General features: G+C 36.0%; 1 protein-coding gene across 2 annotated transcripts in view; it reads right to left on the bottom strand.

Moving 5' to 3' along the window:
- Positions 1-23,874, bottom strand: part of LOC140632723 (cadherin-10) — a 174,254-nt gene that overhangs the window by 32,144 nt on the left and 118,236 nt on the right. For both annotated transcript variants that reach the window (XM_072825024.1, XM_072825023.1), the window contains exons 3-5: positions 22,045-22,339; positions 20,424-20,543; positions 19,826-19,993 (exon numbers count right to left, since the gene is read on the bottom strand). In XM_072825024.1, the coding sequence (XP_072681125.1) occupies positions 19,826-19,993; positions 20,424-20,543; positions 22,045-22,339 (583 nt within the window). The remainder of the gene's footprint in view (positions 1-19,825; positions 19,994-20,423; positions 20,544-22,044; positions 22,340-23,874) is intronic.

Genomic DNA, 23,874 nt, shown 5'->3' with positions numbered 1-23,874 from the left:
CTTGACACTTTTAAGGAATACTGATCAGTTCCTCTGTAAAATGTCTTTCAGTCTGGGTCTATATTATATCTTCTCATGATTAGATTGAGGTTTTGCATTTTTGTTGACAGTACACAGAAGTGATCTTTTCTCAGTGTATTATATATATATATATATATATATATATATATATATATATATACCGGGGAGCATAAGATGTTAATCTGTCTTGATCATATGGTTAAGAAGGTATTTCTGTCAGTTTCCTCCATGACTAATAAGTATTTTTTTTAAATAATTAATGCATATCTTGGGAGATATACTTTAAGATATGCAAATATTCTGATTCTCCTCGAAAATCTGCCCATGGATTTTAATATTGATCTGAGATCTAATCTGCAATAATTAATACTGTGATTTATTTATTTATTCATGAGAGACACAGAGAAAAAGGCAGAGACACAGGCAGAGGGAGAAGCAGGCTCCATGCAGGGAGCCCGATGCGGGACTCGATCCCAGGACCCCAGGATCATGACCTGAGCTGAAGGCAGACACATTCAGCCACTGAGCCACCCAGGCACCCCTACTGTGATTTTTTTAATGATGATTTTCTATTTTGTTGATTCTTTTCACATATTTTTATCAGTACGGACTCAATGATGTTTTGTTTTATACTATGTATTCTAATCCAAAAATATTCTATATATCATTTTCTGCAAATTCTTATAGGTTTATCAGTGGGTGATCTTTTAGGTTGTTTATAATGTCTTTTCAATATGCTTCCATCATTTTTTAAAATTAGTTTCTACACCTAGCATGGGGCTGGAACTCATGACCCACAGATCGGGAGTCAAATGCTCTACCAACTTAGTCAGACAGGTGACCCATCACTTTATTTTTGAGTACTTCCTTAATACCTGGCATCACAAAATGTTATGAGTTCATCTTATATTTTCTCTGACCAAGCCCTATAATCCGCTATATCTCGTGTCTTTTGGTGGAGATAGAGCCATAATTTTGAATACAATGTGGTATTCAAAACTTACAATAAATGGAATAACTTTTGCTTCATAATGCGCAAATGTGTCAAAAAGCCAGAAGGAAGGTAACGATTTGTATTTGAAATAAGAAATCTAATTATATCTTTGATATAAAAATAGAAATAACAGTAAGTGATCGCCATTTAACTTGTTAATTGATCTTGATTTTTAAAATAAAATATCTGTATCCTTCAAAAGGAATGTAGAGTGTTTGATTTATAATATTAGTGTTTAAGTTTCTACAGCATAAGGGAAAATCCTATACTATAATAGAATAAAATATTTTAAAATATTATAATATTAAAACTGATGTTATAAATTCATTCTTATAACTAGCTGTACATCTTTATTTTAATTGTCGTTTCTGGAAAGGTCTCAAATTTTATTCCACTAGCATAAAACACAACCCTAATGCCCAAACACTGGTCACCAGTGTTCTCTATAACATATACTAAATTTTCTTGGAGATTTTCTGTTCTAAATTGGAGGAATGGAAAAGAAAGTAAGATCAGGATTTCTTCAGACAGAAATTGAAATGTCAGATTAACGGGATCATAGAAAAACACAAAAATCAGCTTCTTTCTATTGTTCATCATTTTGAAAATTTTACCATCAATAGTATAATAATTTAGTTGATTAAAAAAAAAAACAAAAAACAAAAATCAGGCTTCTGGCATTGCCAGCTAGATAATTCAGTTCAACTGAAAACAACTGTGGATCATATACTAAGAAATATACGTTTGAAAGTATTAAAGAAGTACAAGCCCCGAATTGACAGAAAATGAGACCCTACAGAAGTAAACAGAAAACTGAAGTCACATTTTGGCCTGAGGATATTTGTTATTTCCATAAAATTGACCATGATTTTTATGCCCTTTTGAAGCAAGGAGTCCATACATCTACCTCCAAGTAATCTAAAAACTGGTTCACGACACAGTCTCCTTGATAAACCAGGACTAGTGTTTTGCACGGAGCATGATCTAGACATAAACCACCCTTCATAACATTTTATCCATGGTATAGGTTCAAATGACCCTAAAGAGATATAATTCTACAGACATAAGAATTTTAACCACTAAGAGTGAAAGACGGCACGGTGGCATCCATCAACACAGGATCCTAACTAAGGCAGCCCACAGTTACTTTAGGGAGAATCCGTGTCGGGACGAGAAAACCACTGAAATTATGCTACCTGGGAGGACCTGTCTTCACTGCCCTTTGCCATACTTTTCTTTTGCAAGTGCTTTTTACAAAAGGGAGACATTAAGACAAAAGAAATATTATAGTTCCGTGAAAATAGAGTTGTAAATATTTGCCTCAAAAAGACACAAAGGAAGGAAAATGATGGAGTTAGATGCCATAAGATCTGGAACAACATATCAAATGCCTTCAATGCCTGCTGTGATGCACGCACACATGCACACATAAATACATATGGATACACACACAAAAATGTGTATATATATATATACTTGTACATACATATGGATATATATATATATATGTATTCTTAGCACGCAAATGGTTCTTTAATATTTTAATGGAATATTTTATCAACAATCTTTACAATTAAGCTTTTGAAATTTCCTAATGAAGATTAATGCTGCCCCACCAGACGGTTACAGGTTTCTTTGCCTTGATTATGACAAGATCACTTCTTCGGATTAACATCATAAGTGTCCTCTCTTTTTCCCTCGTGTTTCAGAATAATCCTTAAACTACAAAATATTAAGTAAGTCATATCTGAACAATAATCTAATTATTTTATTGCTAAAGACAACTTTTTTTAAAAAAGATTTTATTTATTTATTCATGAGAAACCCAGAGAGTGGCAGAGACATAGGCAGAGGGAGACACAGGCTGCCTGCTGAATCCCAGGACCCTGGGATTGTGACCTGAGCCAAAGGCAGACACTCAACACTGAGCCACCCAGACATCCCTAAAGACAGCTTTAACCTACACAGGAGGGTAATGACACAGGGATGTGTTAATTTCCAGCTTTATTCTGCAAAGGTCCCTCTTTAATTTCTTTACATATGCAAAAACTTTAGTTAAAAATTCTAAGCCAGTATCTTTTTGGTTTTGCTCAGCTCACTCACACACACACACACACACACACACACACAAATTGTTTCTAGAACTTTAATTTACAAGTAAAAGTAGGCCAATAATTTAGGAATCCTTAGTAAGGGAAAGATTTCTAAAATGAGACAAATGATTAACAAAACATAAAATAGAAGTTTGATAAATCAATCTATGCTCTAATTAACCACTTCTATAAATGCAAGACAATATAGAGAAAGTGAAACATGTCACAAATAAAGAGAAGAAAATAATTACATATTCACAAACATAGTATCTCTGAAGATCCATAGAAAAGACCTACAAGCCATTAGAAAAATTAGTCAAGGAGTGAACAGCGAACAGTTCATAGTAGGGGAAACAAGAAAGACAAACAAAAATATACTGCGTTTTAATCAAGTGAATGGAAATTAAGGCCATGATGTGATACTATTTTATACCTACTAAATTGGTAAAAATTAAATGCGACAAAACCAAGTATTAAAAGTATGCGGTATAATGAGAACTATTATGCAGAGCTGACGGGTATTAAATCTGGCACAATGACTTTGGGAGATGTATTAATTAGCTAGGGCTGTCTTAACAACGTGCAGAAAACTAGGTGGCCTAAAACAAGGGGGATTTGTCTTCAGTTCTGGAGCCTGGAAGTCTGAGATCTGCGTATGTGCCAGGGCCATGCTTTCCATCATGGCTATCTCTCTCTATAGAGAGAATCCTTCTCTCTCTTCTAGCTTCTGGGGTTGCCGAAAATCCTTGGTGTTTGTTGACTTGTAAGTACATCATTCCAGTTACATGGCCACCTTCTTCCTGTGTGTTCACGTTGTCTTCCCTTCGAGAATGCTTCTATGTCCAAAATGCCCCTTTTTATAAGGTCTCTGGTCATGTTGGATTAAAGCCCAAACCCTAAGACCTCCTTTTAGATTGATTACTTCTTGAAAGACCCCATTTTTATATAGGGTCACATTCTGACATACTGCTGTGTAACACATTAAAAATATGTACTTTTTAGGGGCACCTGGGTGGATCAGTTGATTGAGCATCCAATTCTTGGTTTCACCTCAGGTCATGGTCTCAGGGTTGTAAGATCCTACCCTGTGTCAGGCTCCACACTCAGTGTAGAGTCTGCTTGAGAGTCTCTTGCCCCCTCTCCTTCTGCCTCTCCTCCACTCGTGATCACTCTCTCTTCCTCTCTCTTTACAAAATAAATGAATACATCTTATTAAAAAAAGAAAAAATATGTATATTTTTTAAGGGACACAATTGAACCGTTCATAACAGGAAACAATATGGGTCTATACAATGTGAAGTTAAATAGCAGCATAAACAAAATCCAGCAACGCATGTGGGAATAGTTGCAGAAATGCCATATGGAATTACTATTTGTAAGATGGGAGAAAAAAAAGAAAAATAAGACAACTCAAATGTCAGACGGCATGAGAATAGGTAAATAAACTTGTTTCAGTGCCTGGGTGGCTCTGTCGGTTAAGGGTGGGTCTTCAGCTCAGGTGACCTGGGATCGAGCCCCACCCCAGGCTCCTGCTCAGTGGGGAGCCTGCTTCTCCCTCTTCTCCCTGCCTGCGTTCTCTCTCACTATCTCTGTCCCTCTCTCAATAAAGTAAACAAATACATTCTAAATTTCTTACTGAAGATTATGATCATCTAAGGAAGGAACTTGTGAACTACAGGATAAATGGAAGGAAGTACACATCATTGAAAACTAATAGGTAACTGTGAGTTTGCAAAAAAAAAAAAAAAAAAAAAACGACATGGATTAAAATGTCAATGGACCTTTCAAGGTAACCCCTGATGCTAGAGAAACACTGAGCAACGTCATCAATATCTGTTGATAAAACTATTGAGGACCTCATCGGCATATTCATCAAGCGTGATAACCAGATAAAGGTAGTTTTAGAATCAGGAAACTTCCCTCCCTTTGGGCTTTTTAAAAGAACCTAATGAAGAATGCATTCAGGAAAATTAGGGGCTAAATCGAGATATGGGAATACATGAGATCTAGACAGTTTTGTATCTAAATTACGAAAGTAAAAAAGGAAAGTCTGAGATGGCAGGATTTCCTGAGCTATAAAGATCGCCAGCCTATATTGGAATGGGAATGCTGAGGACTCTAGGTGTGTAACCCTACAGCTGCCAACAGGAAGCTCAATGCTATAGGGCTGCTCACTGACAAACTCTGAGCAGCTGTACCCACATTAAAAGCACAAAGCTGTAATATCTTGGAAAAAATACAACTTTGCTAAAGAGGATCTCTAATATTCAATAGTTGAAATTATTGCATGGGGAATAAAATGTCTGGCTTTGTCTCCGAGTCGCTTGAGAGCCAGAGTATTCTCTATTAAATATTTTGGCACAAAAGATAAACATTTTACATAGTTAATAGCATAGTATTTTGATAAGCTCATTTTGAAAATTGCAGGTTTTTTTAAACAATTAAAATCTATCTATATATATATCGTGCTTCTATTGAAAATGCTATTGGGACAGAAAGAGAGAGACAGAATGGTGGATATAAAAAAAGATATAATCATATATTCTTTAAATTTGCTAAGATAAGTGATAGAGAAATAGGAAAAAACACGGATATGATTACATCTGGGGGATAACTGGTTGGAATGTTCCTTGAGCTCTATTTTCATTGATTGTGAAAGGAAGTCAAAAGGTGATATATAAAAATATTTCAACAAATAATAAGAAGACATTGCTTACAGAATTGTAGCTTAACCTAGATGAACTAAAAATAACAGTTTAAAGTTGTTTTCAGTGACAATTAGAGCTACAGGTGAGGAAGGATGAAAGAGGTGGCTTCTGTTTCTTTACTTTTTAAAAAAATCTATAAACTTAATACTTTGATGCAAAATATTTTTAAATATTTCACTAGAAAACACTCCTGACGTTTTTAGAGATTATCAGGTTCTGGTGAAAGATTACCACATCATGGACCTTCTTTTAACAGACCGAGAAAGAACAAAAGAACAAAACATTTTATTGTTTCATTTTTTCATTGTCACATAGATTTCACTGAGTATTGTCTCTGGGAGTTTGTTCTCCCACTTATTATTTTTAGCTTGGACATTTTTGAGATTACTTGTATTTTTAGGCACATGCTTAGCTTCTGAAAATCTGTCTGCTTTAAACTTGTCATTATAGTTCTGGTCAAGGATCCAACATTATTTATCACTTCATTTTATTTCTTGGTTGGTGCAGGCTCTTTCTCCACTGCAAAGTTCTTTTCCTTTTGGGGCCAGTAGGCATTATATATGTTAATTTTCAGTACCTTCTGAGACTTAAACAGGAAAGTAAACGTGTTTCATTGGTTCATATTATAATAAGCCTAAACTTAAGATAATCTGTATCTCAGTTGTCTTCCATAGTGATTTGTTGGAAGGGACATACACACACACACACACACACACACACACCACACATATAGTAGGTGAGCTGTGAATATGTGTCTACATACATATGCATACATACATTTATTTATCCCTGAGACATTAATAAGTGTATTTTCAAGGTGTCTCCTACTTTCCAGAAAAGTTTCACTCTTTCCATGATTAAGATTGAGCCCATTCATCAAGATGGCATAAATTTAATTCTATGTTAAGTGATTCAGATAGCTAAATTATCCAGATACGTATGCTGCATACCCACCTAAAATACACACACATTCGTGATTGTTTTAATTACATGACAACTTCAGTAATTCATTGGTTCGACGATTTATTCGGTGCCCAACATATATAATTTAATAATGTTTTCTCTGGAATTACGTTCACATTCGTCAACCTATTGAGGGAGATTTTTTTGGTTTATTTCAAAGTTACCAGACTGCATTTCTACATTTTAAATATATGGAAGGGCTATTCATTCATATTTCCTAATTCATTTCCAAGAGTTGTCTGTTGAACACAAGTCTCCTGCTTTGTCAAACAAACAGAAATTACTTTCACTAAGAGCCTGCAAGGGTGTTTACCATGTAGAGAAGAGCAGCAGGAGGGGCATTAGAAAGGAGACAGATTGTTATGCATATGCTGACAAAAGCAAAGTAGCTCCTGTCACCCATCTTAAGCTTCATTTTTCCTTAAAGACATCTATTTGCATGTTCCTTATTTTTTATCTTACAGTTGATGGAGCTTTAATTATGTGCTACGCTTTCCTATCAATTCCAATTTATAGTTGTTTTAAACTCATTCCCAGGTGTCAGATTGAATCATTTGCTTCTCTTTTAATGTTTAGAGCAGATAAATGTTTCTTCCTGGTGAGTATGTTCTTAGTTTGGTTATCGACTTGAGCACAAAGGCATGAATGCAAGGAGGAATTGCCATTTCTGTATCACATATGGAAAGTTGTATTTAGAAGTAGAAACCTAAAAGGTGATTACTGCACAGACTTCCCAAGAACTGGGCAAAATATATGGTAAGCGCACCTTGAGACCATTATGGACAGCCTCACGCAACATCTGAATTTTCATTAGTGAAGATTTCAAACAATCGTGATGTATTTCTGGTTTTCTAGGATTCAAGACTAAACATTTCAGGTCACTTATTTTACCAAAGATTTGATCAATGGGACCTTTGCACTTGAATATTAAAAACACTACAGATCTGTGTGTGCTAGAACTAGAAATAATTGACGGCTCAACATAGGAAGCTTTGGAGGAAAGACATGAGACAGGCAAAGTAAGAGATGTGACAAGGTGACATCCTCTGAAACCACAAAGGAGATGCCAGAAAACAACTGGGAGGGCAACAAGGGCAAACTCAGGTTTTGAGCCCGCAACAAATACTGCTGTTTTGTTTTGTTGATAAAAAACAAGAAGGTTCAAAGAGATATAATTTGTCTTTTTCCTTTGTTCCCTGCCCTTGTTTCTCTTCACATTTACATAAGAACTCTCTACATTTCCAGCATTGTGGTTAAAAAAAAAAAAAAAAAAAAAAAAAAAAACCACATATATGAATCAACAAAATAATTTAGCATTAATTTTTTTATTTGCTTTGTGTGTAATCTTATTGTAACATCTCTGTGCCGCATAATCATCTCAAACAATACTTGCTTTAAGAAAAACGACACAATTATGCACGTTTATAAACCACTCCATTGTATAATGCTTAAAAGATGTTTTTTAATGAGCTGAACAGGAAGAAATTAAAAACAAGCTAAAGCTCCTCGGAGGAAACTGCACAGTAGTTAAGGAAATTATGCAATGCTAAATGGGCATTTAGGAGAAAGGAGAGGAGAGCTGAAAGTCACACCAGAGATTGACAAAGGAATGAGGCTTTGCAACTCAAGATTCTCACCAGAGGAAAGACGGAAACCTAAATTTGTGAGCACTGGAGACGTGATTGCCAACTTAGCTTTGGGCATTGAAGTTGAATTAGAGCAAGAGGAGATGCTGTGTGATGGCTTAGTTTTCTGTTCAGTGAGGAAAGCAACAGGACGAAGCTTTTAGAGAAGCTGCCATTGATCCCCAGAGGGTAGGAAATCCATCCCAATAACATATCTTGGAGCTTGTCTCAGAGGTAATTGGCACCCAGAGCTGCACACAATTGCGATGTATAGAAACGAAAATGTATATAGGACTCCGGGAGTTTAAGGTAATCTTAAATTAGTGATTCGGAAACAGATTACATCGCCTGAGATACTCCCTCTGTTTGCAGTGTGTTTCCCAGAAGGCATACAAAAAACTCGGGCACAGCTAAACATATTTGCACAGCTGGTTTGTACGTTTACATCTATACCTACCCAGGGGTCTTTTTCATCTTTCCTCTGGAGAATTCAGAGGAACTCTGGATCTCACTTTGCAAAATACCTAATGGTTTAATTTAAGGCAACTTTCCATGGAATAACCGGAGAGTTCCAAGTGGACTTTTTGTATAATTTCCATGCGTGTTATTTCTTTGACGGATTTATATATTTCATCACAGTTGGCAATACTGTGCATTTCCCCAGCTACGTGACTCTGAACACTTAGTGGAGCTGAGGTCATACCTGTCTGTTTTTACTTATGTGTCATGTGTCTACTTCAGATCAACACACCTACTCTCAGATACTTAAAACCTACTGTCTTTCCACAGGCATCTCAATTCAAAAGGTTCAAATCAAACTGAAATCCCCATCTTTCTCTTCAAACAAGTTCTTCTGGTAGGAAGCTAGAAAATGGCTTTTTCTCTTGCTCTCCTCTCTCCCTCAAACCTTTTATCGACCTAATTACAAAGTCCTGTGGATCACCCACTTAAATGTATCTTAAATCCCTCCTCTGCTCAGCGTTGGTTCAGACTCTCAACTCCTGCCCTTGTGATCCACGCAGTGTGCTTCATTGCTGCCCGAATAATTAGCCAAAATGAAGAACTGTGCCTGGTGCTCTCTTAAAAAAAAAAAAAAAAATGTTCCTTTAGATAATACGAATAGCATTTTATTTTTATATCCATCCCTCTTCCTGATGCTGACACTGCCTATGTATTTCCCTTCTCATCTCATGGTCCCTGGCAGCCCTGGGGTGCAGCCACACCAAATCGTCCTCATGTTTCTCATACCCAGTTTCCTTCCTGTGCCTTCCTAAGGAAACTGGGCTCCCCCCTCAATGCCCCTTGTTTTCCTGCCTAGAACACTCTTAAATAATGTTCTCTCTCCTGATCCACTTGTATCGGAAGAGTTTATCGTTTTATGATTTTAGACATTAACTGGCAATTGCAGCATGAGTCCTATTGCATCATTCTCCAATTATGCGTCTGCATATAATGTATCCCTATGAGCACCGACGTGGGTACGTGTACATATATGTGTGTATATACTGATATGTATGCATATGGATAGATGTGGAATCTCTGTCTACAGACAAAAGCAAGCAAGAAAAGAAGTGAGGAAGGCAATGGGTATGAGAGAAATGACAATAGAACACACAAGGGTGTATATGTGTGTGTGTGTGAGAGAGAGAGAGACAGAGAGGGAGAGAGAGAACTTGGGTCTGTGCAACCTTTCCAAATACAAACCATTTGTGGATGTATCCTGTATCTCGTAGCTCTCTTTATTAATTATTATTATTTCCTAGCACAGTTCCTGCCCATGCTGTTGGGCTTCAGTCAGTGTTTTTATAAATCAAGGAATGCTTTTATAATACCATTTCTTTGTAATTGTTTTTCTTTTTTAATAGATTTTATTTATTTATTCATGAGAGACACAAAGAGAGAGGCAGAGACACAGGCAGCGGGAGAAGCATGCTCCATGCAGGGAGCCCTATGTGGGGCTAGATCCCAGGACCCCGGGGTCATGACCCGAGCCAAAGGCAGCCGCTCAACCACAGAGTCACCCAGGCGTCCCAATTTTCTTTGTAATTCTTATAAACTTTAGATGGTAGGACCATGGCGAAGACTCCTACAAATATTTTGGGGGGTCACAGTAAACATCACAGCTATATTTAACCAATATAAATTACAGAAGGGTGCTTTTTAATATAAAGATATTCATTTTGTTCTAGACAATAAAAAAGAGGAAAAAAGACATTTTAAATTTTGTTCCTTCTTTCTCATGCTAAAGCATCTTCCTTGGGACATACCTGACTGTTGCTCTAGTTGAAATGTGCTTGATAATTTTAAAATATGCAAATCAGCCTGAGGCCTACATTACCTTGGAATCCCCAGTAGAGGAGAGGTTGACTCTATTTACAAAGCGAAAATCAGCACTTATTAAATCAAATCTCTCTTGTACCAGGCAGGGATTATGGTAGTCTCACAGCTCACTGCATGTACGGGGCTTAAATCCCTGCGTATATCATATAGACATTTCCTTGAAAGACCTTGTCTCATGCAAACTTGATTATTTATCTGTCCAAGGAGTAGAGGGACCCTAGCCAAAATACTCAGTCGTGTCTGGTCCCTGGGTATTACAACAGCACCAACCCGTAAAGGTTTCATTTCCCTGCTTGTATAAAATGCATAGATATTTTAAGAATTTAGTAAGCCCTGTCTAAAGCTGTCTGTATAATCTATATACAAATAGTGAATCATGGAATTAATGAAAAGTGAAATGCTTCAGGGAAGATAAAGAGAGTCTTTGATGTACCAACTTCTTCCTTGGTGTGGTGGTTAGAAGCATAGATTTTTGAGCCACAGAACCTGGATCCCCAATCTGACTTTTATTTATTTCCCAGTTGTAAAACTTTGAACAAGTAACTTAAGTTTACATGTTTCTGTTTTTTTTTTTTTAACTAATAAAAAGGAGTAAGCAATTGTATTGTATTATATTATTATAATTATACGCATGTGAAGATTTAATGAGTTAATATTTGTATGATAGTATATAGTGTTCAGTAAATGCTGTAACACTGTGCCTATTACTATTATCCATACACTGCTGCTTTATTTTATTTTATTCTATTTTATTTTATTTTATTTTATTTTATTTTATTTTAGGCAAGCCAGATAACCCATATTTATGTAATTTAATGGGCTCAATAAAGTCAATGGACAATCTAGATCGTTCAGATAAAACACATAAATATACATGTGAAATCATTTTTTTAGACTCTGAGTGGTTCTGGAATTGCTTTCTGTTGCTTCTGATTTTGCTCTAGCTTTGTATAATCTTTAGATATGCTTTAATGTGAATATAAAGAGATGGCATTAAAATATTCATAAAATTAGAGTCTCATTAAGTTTATTTGTACACCCAAAGTGTCCCATTACCTATAATTTATCTTTCTTTTTAAAGATTTTATTTATTTATTTGAGAGAGAGAGAGAGAGAGAGAGCTCACATGAGCAGTGGGCAGAGGCAGAGGGAGAGAGGGAGGGAGAAGCAGATCCCCTGCTGAGCAGGGAGCCGGATGTGGGTCTCCATCCCAGGACCCTGAATTATGACTTGAGCTGAAGGCAGATGCTTAACTGACTGAGCCACCCAGGAACCCCAACTCTAATTTATCTTAATAAAAACTTCCCTATGGGGGGAAAATATTGTGTTAATTTTCAGAACAACCCAATGAAGAATTGATATTTGTTACTATTCTTAATAATTAATGGCAAAAAAATATTGTAGATGGCAATAAATTTACTCTTTTGAGTTTACTTGGGATAGATCTGGAAACTTGCATAATAAACATTATGTCACATTCTCATATATCTGATGATTACCTACATACATAATGTCCTAAAATTTATCTTAAGAGAGTCAATGATAGATTAATACAAATAAAACTAGCACTCAATTTGTTTGTATTTAATAAATATTCCACCTTCATAAAGTCCCAGCTTGGCTGACATTACATACATGCACTAGTTACTGGTCCCTGACTCTGGCGTGTCCAGCTAAGCTTGGTGTGAACATGCCTGGGACTCAATACTAAGTAGATGAGGGGCATGGCTGTATGAGAGTTCATTTTCTCAGGAGCACATACTCCCAGATAAGATGGTGTGAAAACAATCTATTCTGTCTTTTGTTTCTGTGATAGGATGTGTGGGAAAGCATCTAAATGTGAATAAAGAGCTGTGGTCTTGAACTATGCCCTCAAGTTGTCTCCTTCGTGGTTTGGAACTTTCTGCCTGGGTCTCAGATGTTTGGTTTCCTTCTTCCTTCTTGAGTCCTGGTGAAATATTGTCCCATCCGAAAACTAGAGTCAAGACCCAGGCACCAGCTAGCTGGCTAGGACCTGACCATCTGCATTAGTGCTTCTATAAATACTTTTTCTTTAAGCCTGGACCTTCCTTCTTGATGTCTATTTTGTTGTTTTTAATGGACTTGAGAGTCTTATCATACAGCGTTCTGTGCTGTATTATGGCAAAGATAGTGGGACTAGTCTGGCCTCTGAAGATCAGATATTCCTCAGTGACTTACTCTGGTGTGGATGAAAATCAGATATCATAACATTTCCAATAGATGCTTTATTATTATTATTATTATTATTATTATTATTATTTTATTCATGAGAGACACACAGAGAGAGAGGCAGAGACACAGACAGAGGGAGAAGCAGGCTCCATGCAGGGAGCCCAACATGGGACTAGATCCCGGGTCTTCAGGATCACACCCTAGGCCAAAGGCGGTGTTAAACCACTGAGCTGCCCCAATAGATGCTTTATTTATTTATTTATTTATTTATTTATTTATTTATTATTATTATTTTTTTAATAGATGCTTTAAATACACACACACACACACACACACACACACACACACACACCAGGCACCTGGGTGGCTCAGTCAGTTAACTGTCTAACCCTTGGTTTTGGCTCAGGTCATGATGGGGTCATGATCTTAGAGTCATGAAATCCTTCCTCTCCCCAGGTCATGCTCCATTTTCAGTGGGGGGTCTACTTGAGATTCCCTCTCTGACTCCTTCTGCCCCACCCCCCTGCTCTTTCTCTCTCCCTCTCTCTGTATCTCAAATAAATAAATACATCTAAAAAAAAGTCATTGGACACACATCTTGCCCCAGTTGGGTTTGCCAAGCCCTACAGTGATCAAGTTTCAGTAATTTAATCTTTTTTTAGACCTCTTCCATGGAGCCTATGTTGTTTTTCTGATTTTAGGGAAAGGAGAGAGGAAATGGTATGAAAGAGGTTAAAATATTCAAACAAGACACCAGGTGCTTAGATTTCAGATAAAGTGTGATATTTTCTGTGTTACTACAATGAAACCGCAACATTCAAGGACCACTGAATATTTGACTGGTTGGAGAGCAAGGAAATGTGCTCTGCATCCTCATTCATGCAAACATTCCCTCCTTCACGTGAGGTAAGCACATCCATGTTGTTGTGGCCTCTGAGGTTGTTGAGTGTCTCCAGGCTTCAAGTATTTTTATTTAATCATTGGTTGGCCACAAAAGAAAAGAAGCCCAAGCATCAGAGACAGGAAAACAGTAAGATCAGAAACATTAGATTTACGCCTGGAGAAGGAAAAGGGACGGAGAGGAAATTCATTTTTTTTATCAAGAACTTACCGTGATACTGCAGTTACTACTGAAGATATTTTACACATGTGACCTCATTTCTTAACTGTAACATGCTCAGTATTGTGTGTGTAGGACTGAAGGTATAGAGAAGACTAAATTGCCTAATATTATATATTTTCAGTTTCGTAAATTCCTCAGGCCTTCTTAGACAAGCCTCCCCCATTCATTCTCCCTAAGGTAGCACTCTAGGCCCTACAGGCTTCATGAGCTCACGGCACTTACCACACCACCGGACATCACACCTTGTCCATGTTGTTATCACTCTATTGTCTACGCCTTCCACCAGGAGCTCAGATCCTTTGTTGGTCTCTGTAGCCTAACTCCCATGTGGTGCCTGCGCTCTAGGAGGCTTTCAGAAATGATCTAAACCACCCTTAATTCAAGATTTCTCTCTACTATCACAGATTCTTTTTCTGTTTTATTTTCTTGTTCATCGTAGCATCTTAAAATACAGGCAGTATTTCTTTAATCCTCCTCCTGCTTTTCTTTTATTCCTCAACTTAACATCCTCTAGCTTCTTCCGAAATGATTGCAACCAAAACTGGGAAAGATCGTCCACAATTACTCCCATTATGTAAATTCCAATGGCTGCTATGCAGTGCTCACTTAATTGGACTTCTTGGAAACAATTGTCACTTTTGTCCTTTCCATTCTATTATTCTGTGTTTTTGTTTAACATGATCAAGCTACAGAAATGTATAAAAACAGAAAATACAGAAAAGCAAATATTAAAAGCATCTACTATCTCCTCACCAAAGAATTCTCACCACCACTTTGAAGCATGTCCTTTATCATCTTTCCTGTACAGAATATGCGTTTGCATAAATTAGAAACTTTGCCAATTTCCAACTTGCTGAACCCTTCTTTTTCTATCTTTATGGTATATAGTAGTGTCAAGTAGTAGTGTTAAGATAACTCAGATCAAGACATAAGTTCTCCAAGGGCTCCAATGTGGCACAGTTGGTTAAGCCTCTCACTCCTGGTTTTGGCTCAGGTCATGATCTTGGGGTCCTGGGATCAAGCCCCATGTCAGGCTCCACACTCAGTGTGGAGTCTGCTTGAGGTTCTTTCTCTCCCTCTGCCCCTCCCCCCATTCATGCTCTCTCTCTCTCTCTCTCTCTCTCTCTGAAATAAACTTTAAAAAAAGAAAATAAACAAGTTTTCCAAAAGCTTCCCCTTTAAGTGATATACTCATATCCTTGGCCCTCTATTTGGATAAATTTGCTTTTCTGGTTGCCTGTTACATTCCGTGCATACTTCCTTGATCACACATGATTTCCTATTGAAATATTCTCTAATCTGCTAGACAATAAGCCACTCGGAATCAGGAATCAAGACATTAATCTTCATGTGTTTAGGTGCAAACACAGTCCTTGGCAGTGAAAGGTAAGCAGTAGATTTTTGTTCTTACTTGTTCTAAAAATTAACTTATGTCACTTGAACTAACCCAGGACTATGAAAAAGCTTCAACAAAGCAGAGGTATCTTTTTGAGAATGAAAAATACAAGTTAGTATCTAGAGCAAAATAGCAGAAAATACTTTTGGAACTCAGTTTTCAGGTGCCCTGTAACACTGTAACCCATTGCCTCACTCTTAGAATCATACTAGAGGTAGGCACCCATGTTATATTAATGTTCACCTACCCATACCCCTAAAGGCACAAGACCATGATTTTTGTTAATACCAATAAAAATTTACTATTATGGGTTTGGTGGTCTTTTTGGGGGGGCAGGGGGTCCGTGTTCTTGTGAGTGTAAAGCTTTGATCTAATCTCCCACCAACCTCCTCTCACATGCCACTACCTCTGCTTGGTGGATTTCCCCACTTCTCTGTATGGGTGGGTCTATTTCATCTTGCCATGTTTGAATAAAATATCACCTCTTGAATGAAATCTCCCCCTTATACCTTCCCCTTGGCACACACATATTCCTCCTTTTATCCACGACTGAGCCAATACTCTGGAGGGATATCATGGTTTTACTTATGTCTGACCTGCTTCCTTTACTGTAATGAAAGGTCATAGTGACAAAAACCATGACTTTTTTTTTTTTTGGACAAAATTAATATATCTCATTTCTATAATAATAGTGTTTGGTCCAATCATGGTTTCAATAATATTTTTAGGTAAAGGAATTTATGATTTCACTTGAACAGATCCTCATATAACATATCAAAGTTTCCTAACCACAGCATTGTTACTGTTGACATTTTGGGCCAAGTTATTCTTTGTCATGTGAATTGTAGGCATCTTTAACAGCGTTCCTGTCTTCTACTCAGTAGATGCCAGAAGTAGCTACCAGTTGAGGAAGAACAAAACTGTCTCAGACATTGTTAAATGTTCTCTGGGTGGCAAAACTGTCCCTGACTGAGAATGACTATTATAGATTCACACAATAAAATAAGGTAAAAAATGAAGCAGGACATCTGAGTCTTCACCTCTCCCTGTCCCTTCCGAATGATTGAGATTTTTATCATCCACCGATGTAGTGTACTGGAAAATGTTGAAGTTGGATCAGCTAACCTACGTGGAAGTTTAAGTTAAAACTAGCCTCAGCTAGTTTTATAACATTGACTAATAATAGTAATAGAGCAGCACTTGCACAAATCAACATTACCGAACACGTAAATAGGATAGTGGCAGCCACTGAGCCAAGTGCTTCAGAGACATCAAATTATTTAGTCTCACATTATTTCATGGAGTATGCACTTCTATCCAGTTTTACTGAATTGTACTGAAAAACAGAGGGGTCAGTTTAAAAAGCTACTAAATGAAGAAGACAGCACTGGGACTCGTGCAGAATGACTCCACAGTCTGCTCCTGAGCCGTCCCATGTGGCAGCCACTAGCTAAGCCACTCACCTTCAAGCAGCTATTGACTGGAAATGAGGTGAGTCTGAATTGAGACCTGACAACTGGAAAATACTTGAAGCCAGTGGTTATCTCAAAGAATTATGGGGACAGAATATAAAATATCTGAGTAAGTTTCCATACACTGGGTATTACAATAATAGTAACAAGGGGTCTGTATAGGTTAGTTCTGAATTCTCGATGTTATATTGCGTATGGTCTTCATAAACTGTGGAACTCTCTCCAAAACTTGGCTATTTAATGAAATGATATTGGATATAAAAACTAGTTTTCTGTGTGTTAGATGACTTAGGAGATCAAGTAACATTTTAATTGCCATGACTGAGTGTTCCCAATAGTAAGATATAGTTGCAAATATTCATAGCAGAAAAGATAATTGAGAAAATAAAAATCCACAAATTATGTTTCTACCTATAACTAAAAAATAATGAAATAAGAGACAAGGTGTTCTAAAAATTCCTCTAAAGCCATTGTGTTGTACATCAGGCATTGGACATGGATTTCAACCCACCCCTGTTCCGTCATTACTTGTAGTTTGGCCTTAACATCTACGATCTTCCTTTTCTCATTTGTAAAATGGAGGTCATGACATTGAGCTGAATGAGTTATTGCAACTAAATGGAGTAGACCAATAAATAACTTGGTACAGGGCCCCCCCCCAAAAAAAATAGGGTTTGGAAAATAGGGTATGTTGCTGCTTCTTTTTATTTTCATCATTGTTATTATTACTATTATTACTATTATTATTATTATATTTTAGTAGTAGTAGTAGTAGTAGTAGTAGTAGTATTACCAGGGCTATGGCTTTTATAATTATGTCAGGGCTTGTGTAATGTGCCTATCAAATACCAATCATAAATTCTGACTTCACAAAAGGAAAGGTAAAAATTATCGAATGAATTAATAAAGGTGTTATAGTAGATGAAAAATAGTAAAGTGAATTTCATTGAACATTATTATTTTTCAAATATTTAATACTTGTCTTTAATTAGAATATATTAATTTGCTTAATTGGAAGCATCATTTTTAGATGAATTGCATTTTGACACTTGTGTACATATGTTCCTGAGCATTTAAAATATAATATTCCTCCTAATGGTCATTTATTATTGACAAAATACTTTTTTGAGGAATACTTTTCCTTATTGTGGATAATGAAATAATTCAGTTATGGTTTATTCTACTAGATTTACGTGTTCATTCTCCTGGTAACAAGTTCATGCTAAGAGGTAGTAAGAAATACATACAAAATGTGAAATTTAAATTTTAATGCAGTGAGGCATGCCTTTATATATATTCTAAAAGAACTATTAGGGATTATTACTGGTCTTCTTTTTCCTGCCCATGCTACAGGTAATCTGGAGCTGCAATCTGATTATTTGAAAAGAGCATAAACAAATACTCTTTTCTCTGTGTTTTGGCCAAACACCACAATAGCAGACCTAATGGGCATATAACTTAGTATCTAACAAAAGAACCATCACAAGTAATAAGAAACTGACTAGTCTGCTCAAAAAAATTCTGTGTGAATTTTATAATTTTCTACACATATGATTTTAAATAATTCAAATCACGCACTATTACTAATGATCAAAGTTAGATAAAGCACAGAAAAGAAGTAAAATGCTTTTAAACTGTCACAATAATACAAGGAATTCTGAGACCTCGATTCCTTCTGCATTGTAGTCTTTTATGTAAAAATATAAATATCACAAAAAGCTACATTTCAGTACAATATCACAAAAGTATTTATGCCAAAAACCAAACTAAAATTGGGGATCAATTTAGAAGTTAATACACCGCAAATGCTAAAATTCAAAGACATAGATCATACTATAGCCTGTACATTAGGCTGCGTTTCTAATAACAGAAAATTCCATCTTGAAGCATAGGATCTTTCAGATTAGTAGGAAATTGTCTGATTCTTAGGAGTGTCCATTGAGATCTAACATCACCCTCTCTAATTGCATGTCCTCCAAATTTGTATAAAAAGGGGGAATAGGGATCCCTGGGTGGCGCAGCGGTTTAGCGCCTGCCTTTGGCCCAGGGCGCGATCCTGGAGACCCGGGATCGAATCCCACATCGGGCTCCCGGTGCATGGAGCCTGCTTCTCCCTCTGCCTATGTCTCTGCCTCTCTCTCTCCCTCTGTGTGACTATCATAAATAAATTAAAAAAATTAAAAAAAAAGGAGGAATAAATCATGTATTATATGATCAGAAGCTAATGATTCTTAACCTATTCTTCATCTTTTTTGAGACTTTGAAGGATTAATTTAATAACAAAAAAACAGATCTAATTAGATAACAGTAACACTGAATAGATTTAGTGTTTTATAACTAAATAGGAAGAATACAAAATGTTTTAGTTTAAAAAAACTGTTTTAGTATGATTACCATTCTAAACAGATATAATACCTACAAGTCTGACACAGTGATATTAAAGTGCGATTAGTTTGTTAGGTTCTTTCTGGCCTGTGTAGCCCTTTCTGGCTAAGTCCTTGTAATACGACAAATTAGATATTTTATTGAAAAATGTTACCCTCCAGTGAGGATCCACCTTATTAAATTCTAAGTGAAAATAAACACATTCATTGTAGAAGTATGACTTTGTTTTCCAATAAAACATTATTTCCTTTCGCTAACTAAAAGAAACAGTTCTTGGATTACAGTGGTAGATGCAGGTTTTGCGATCATAGATCCCCATGAAATAAGACTGAAATATTTAACTTTTATATTTTAGTAACAGTGAGTTCATCAGCATCCGCACCTTGTTTTCACTTTTGCAGCACATTTTCAATATTTTTTGAAATTAAACGATTGACAATTGCTTTTTCCTTTACTTTTCTCTTTTTAGTCTAAAGCTTTTGCCCTGTGGAAGACCATGAAAGGCAGCTTACTCTGGGGGAAGCGAGGTGGATTGTCATTTACATCTGTCAGCGTGATGTTCACCGTGGTGGTCCCAGATAAGCCTCCCATCTGGCCGCCCATATCTTTGGCCTGGATTACCACTTGATATTGCTCCCTGTTTTCTCTGTTCATGTTTGGTAAAGCAGTCCTGATGATACCTTGAAGAAAGTATAAAAACTTTTGTTAACCCTTGTTAAAAATCTCCACTGTTAGTCAACTAAGAACACAAATGATATATCTAGAGATTTTTGAAAGACAAAGCATGTTTTTGCTATTAATTGTTATTGTCCAGAAACTGTAACAGTGAATCAATGTAAATATTTTACAATTTGTGTGGTTTTCCTATTACCTACAGAAGGCCATATGAGCCATATAGAGACCCAAACCCATATGGAAAAACCATAAAAACAGGTTTATTTCCAACAGTTCACTCAATCATTCAACTTTGAACTCTTAAATTGTCAAGTGTGGCATCATCACTCTCGTGTAAGTATGACTATTAATGTTTTGTTCTTCGTTTCCCACCTTTTTTCTACTTTAAAGACCATAAAGACTTAAATTAATAAACACTGATTCATGATTCCTGACCTGTTTCAGGCTCCACAGAGAAATATGGCTGCCCTTGGAGTATGCTGTAAATAACTCTGGCGCTGTTCCCGTAGGAAGGGTCATCGGCATCTGTAGCTGTGACTTGCACCACAGAAGTACCTGAAGTATCCAAATTCAGCTTAGTTCTGCACAGTACCAGAAGGAGGAGCAAAAGCACTGGTTTTCATGGAAGACTTGAATGATTTTTGGCTTTTATAATGACCTCTTAAAGAAATATTCATGTATAACTGACATGAAAATCATACACACAGTGTTATTACAGGAAAATTGTGAATTCAGCTGTATATTTATTTAGCCAACAGGTATATTTTTATGCATGCACAGAGAAGACCACAATGTGTCAGATGATAATAAATGCAGTTACTTTACAAGTGCTCAGGTTTGATATTTAAATTCATTTTCACATAATAGATTTGTTGCGTGTAAAGGGCATATCTGATCACAAAGGAGTAGGTGTTCTTCTCTTTCCTCCTCTCCACTAATTAACTATAAAAATAATTAACATCTGCTCTAGAATACAATTTTATGAATAGATTAAATTCCAGATTTAGAAACAATCCAAGATGATCCCAAGTTCCATGAACTATTAAAAGCAATTTAATAAAGTTCAAGAAATATAAAGGGGCTTTATAATAAAGCAATTGCCAAAGTCCTTGGGATTTAGGGAAGTAAATATTAAATAAGAATCCCAGAACAATGCTTTTGAGAAATGCAGAGTTAAAAATGTGCTGTTATAACTGTTAAAAGTATCAGAATTATTTCATCGGTTTATATGACTTCTCTCACATTTGAGAAATAAATCTTTTCTATTAAGTCTAAACATGTATCTCTAAAAAATGTTATCATTGTTTCCTAATATGTATTTTTGTCATTCTCCACTTAACAAAAAAGAAGTCTTGACTTCTCTGCTTACAAATACAATTTTCATTTATTTCCAGTGAAAAAGAAAATGCTGTTATCTTGAATGTTATACTTATAGCTTTTTCATGTCCTCTGTCTTATAGATCCTACAACCTAAATTTTAAATTCTGTATCAGTATGTGATTATGGAATTTCAACTGGTTTATTTGAATAACAGATTTATATCAGCAGAGTTTTATATTTAATGATTATAATTAAAAGATGTTTTGAAATAATATGAATCAGGTAATGTAATCAATGCCACCTTTTGTATTATCTAGATAACCCAGACAAATTCTTTAGACAAATTATAACTAGAGTATGTATGCAAAGACTCTACATCTACAATGTTCTGAACGTGCTTATAATATATTTGAGGTCAGAATTTTACACAGCTATTATACAAAGCTATGTGACAAAGATGCTATATTTTCATAGTTTTCTACTGAAGTTCAGTGGTATTTTCTTGGGTTTTTGAGGGGTGTATCTCCTTATTTGTAAAGATTTACAAATCCATAGCATGTAAAAAAATGATTAATCTTTTTTTCTCACTCATTTTCTACTTGAGGAAATTAAATAAGTACTCTTAGGAGGGAATCAAAGAAGATGTCAGTTAACTGATCACAGTATTTTAAAAATTTCTTGATAATAATTTCTTATACTTTCTGCATACCACGATAATTCTTATAAATGAACTTACCTACGACGGACATTTCTGGAACACTAGCTGTATAAATTTCTTCTGGGAACGTTGGCTCATTGTCATTGATATCATGGATTTTGATCACAAACTCAGACTCTGGTTCTACTGGTCTCAAAGTTCTTCTGTTAATAGCTTGTGCACGCAGAGTATAAAAGGCCTTTTCTTCCCTATCAATTCTTCTTGTGGCATGAATGTCACCTGTTTTTTCATCAATAATAAAAAGAGTACCTGCTCCATCTCCAGATAAAATATATTTGAGTGATCCATCTCCTTTATCTTGGTCTGAATGAAGCTGGGGGAAATAAAAAAGAGCATATCCATGATAATGTCTAAAGGTACATAATGCTGAAAGAATTCAAAGTCTCTCACGTCCCAACACAGAATAATGGGGTCAGTTATCTTAGTTCTTGAAATGAAAGTTGAATAAGTATGAACACACTCATCTATATATCTTAAACAATAAGACTAGCTTTTCACATATCTGTGTGATTTTTACTCTAAGTGGATAAAAGTAATAAAAATAAACCAAACACAGTTCCCCTCTTTGCTTTGCTTGGCAAATAACCATTTTCATAGGCAATTAACTCCTGACAAAGACATATGTCATCAGTCTTGACATGCTGTGTAAACATTACTTCTCTCATCTCTTTCTGTGAGTGGAGAATTCTTTTACTCTCATATTATTGAGGAAATGCTTATAAACTTGTTATTTGTTATTGCATTTCCATTGGAGAATTAGTGATATTCTGTAAGACAGGCTAAGTTGTATGAGATATAGCTCCTATGTTAGAAACACTATGTATTATTTTTTGGTTCACACACACACAAACAACTGCCCCACAGGTAGGTTTGGAACTCAGGGAAAGAGTACAAATCGATGTCTATGTTTTAAAATTATAAATCAAGTTAATAAATTCTACAATAAATTATGCTTCTCTGTAGGCTCCTACCTTGTCAAATCTAGTTTCTTCATAACCTCAAACAAGTTTTGTGCAGGAAAAAGACAATGCAAAGCAAGTCTGTTTCTTGCCCTTTGCTTATGCCCACAACACTCATCTTTTAGAATTCACTAATCACGTCAAAGAGCTTTGCAGGAATTCATGAGGACTTCTCAGGCCAGTGTGCCACGCATCCCAGTGCAAATGCTATCCAGGATTCCATGGTTTCATGGGTAAATTCCATCAATGCTGTATTTTAACAGATGCCCACTAGGACTGCCCCCAGAGTTAAGGACAAATATAACAGTGGATACGTCTGGCCTTTGGGTGTTGACCTGAAGAAAAGAATCTCCCTGGACTTAGAAGCAAGCCCAGGGATGTTTAGGCAGGGAATAATAGTTTCAAGTACCTTGAGTATGTTCTGGAAATTGATGTGTAGGTTCCAGGTATGAATAGCCCCTGCTCTGCATAGAGTTCTTACCCTGAGTGGTGGGGCTTAGGTGTAGGAGGGACACAGCATGGCTTTGTAAAATACAATGATTATAAGTTTTTCTTTAATTGTACCACCCAACCAATAAACATTTTCTAGGCTGGGATCATAGTTTGATTATTTACAATAAGATTATTTTTTTAATTTTTAATTTTGTTTTTATCATATCATGAACACAATATGTAGATTTTCTAAACTTCCATAAGTATTTATTATAACTTAGACATCCTCACAAACATGTTTTTTTTAATTTACAAATTCATGTAAAATGTAGTCATAAATCAGAATAGGCACACTGATGTATAATGCAGAAAGTTAAAAATTAGAGACAATATCCCTCAATTATGCAAAAATTTAGAAAGTTGGATATTTATCTAAATAAGGTTTGATATTTTACTT

Source organism: Canis lupus, chromosome 4, assembly GCF_048164855.1.
Source record: "Canis lupus baileyi chromosome 4, mCanLup2.hap1, whole genome shotgun sequence".
NCBI lineage: Eukaryota > Metazoa > Chordata > Mammalia > Carnivora > Canidae > Canis > Canis lupus.
Note: the sequence above shows the minus strand (reverse complement) of the source record. Positions and strands in the feature narration are given on the sequence as shown.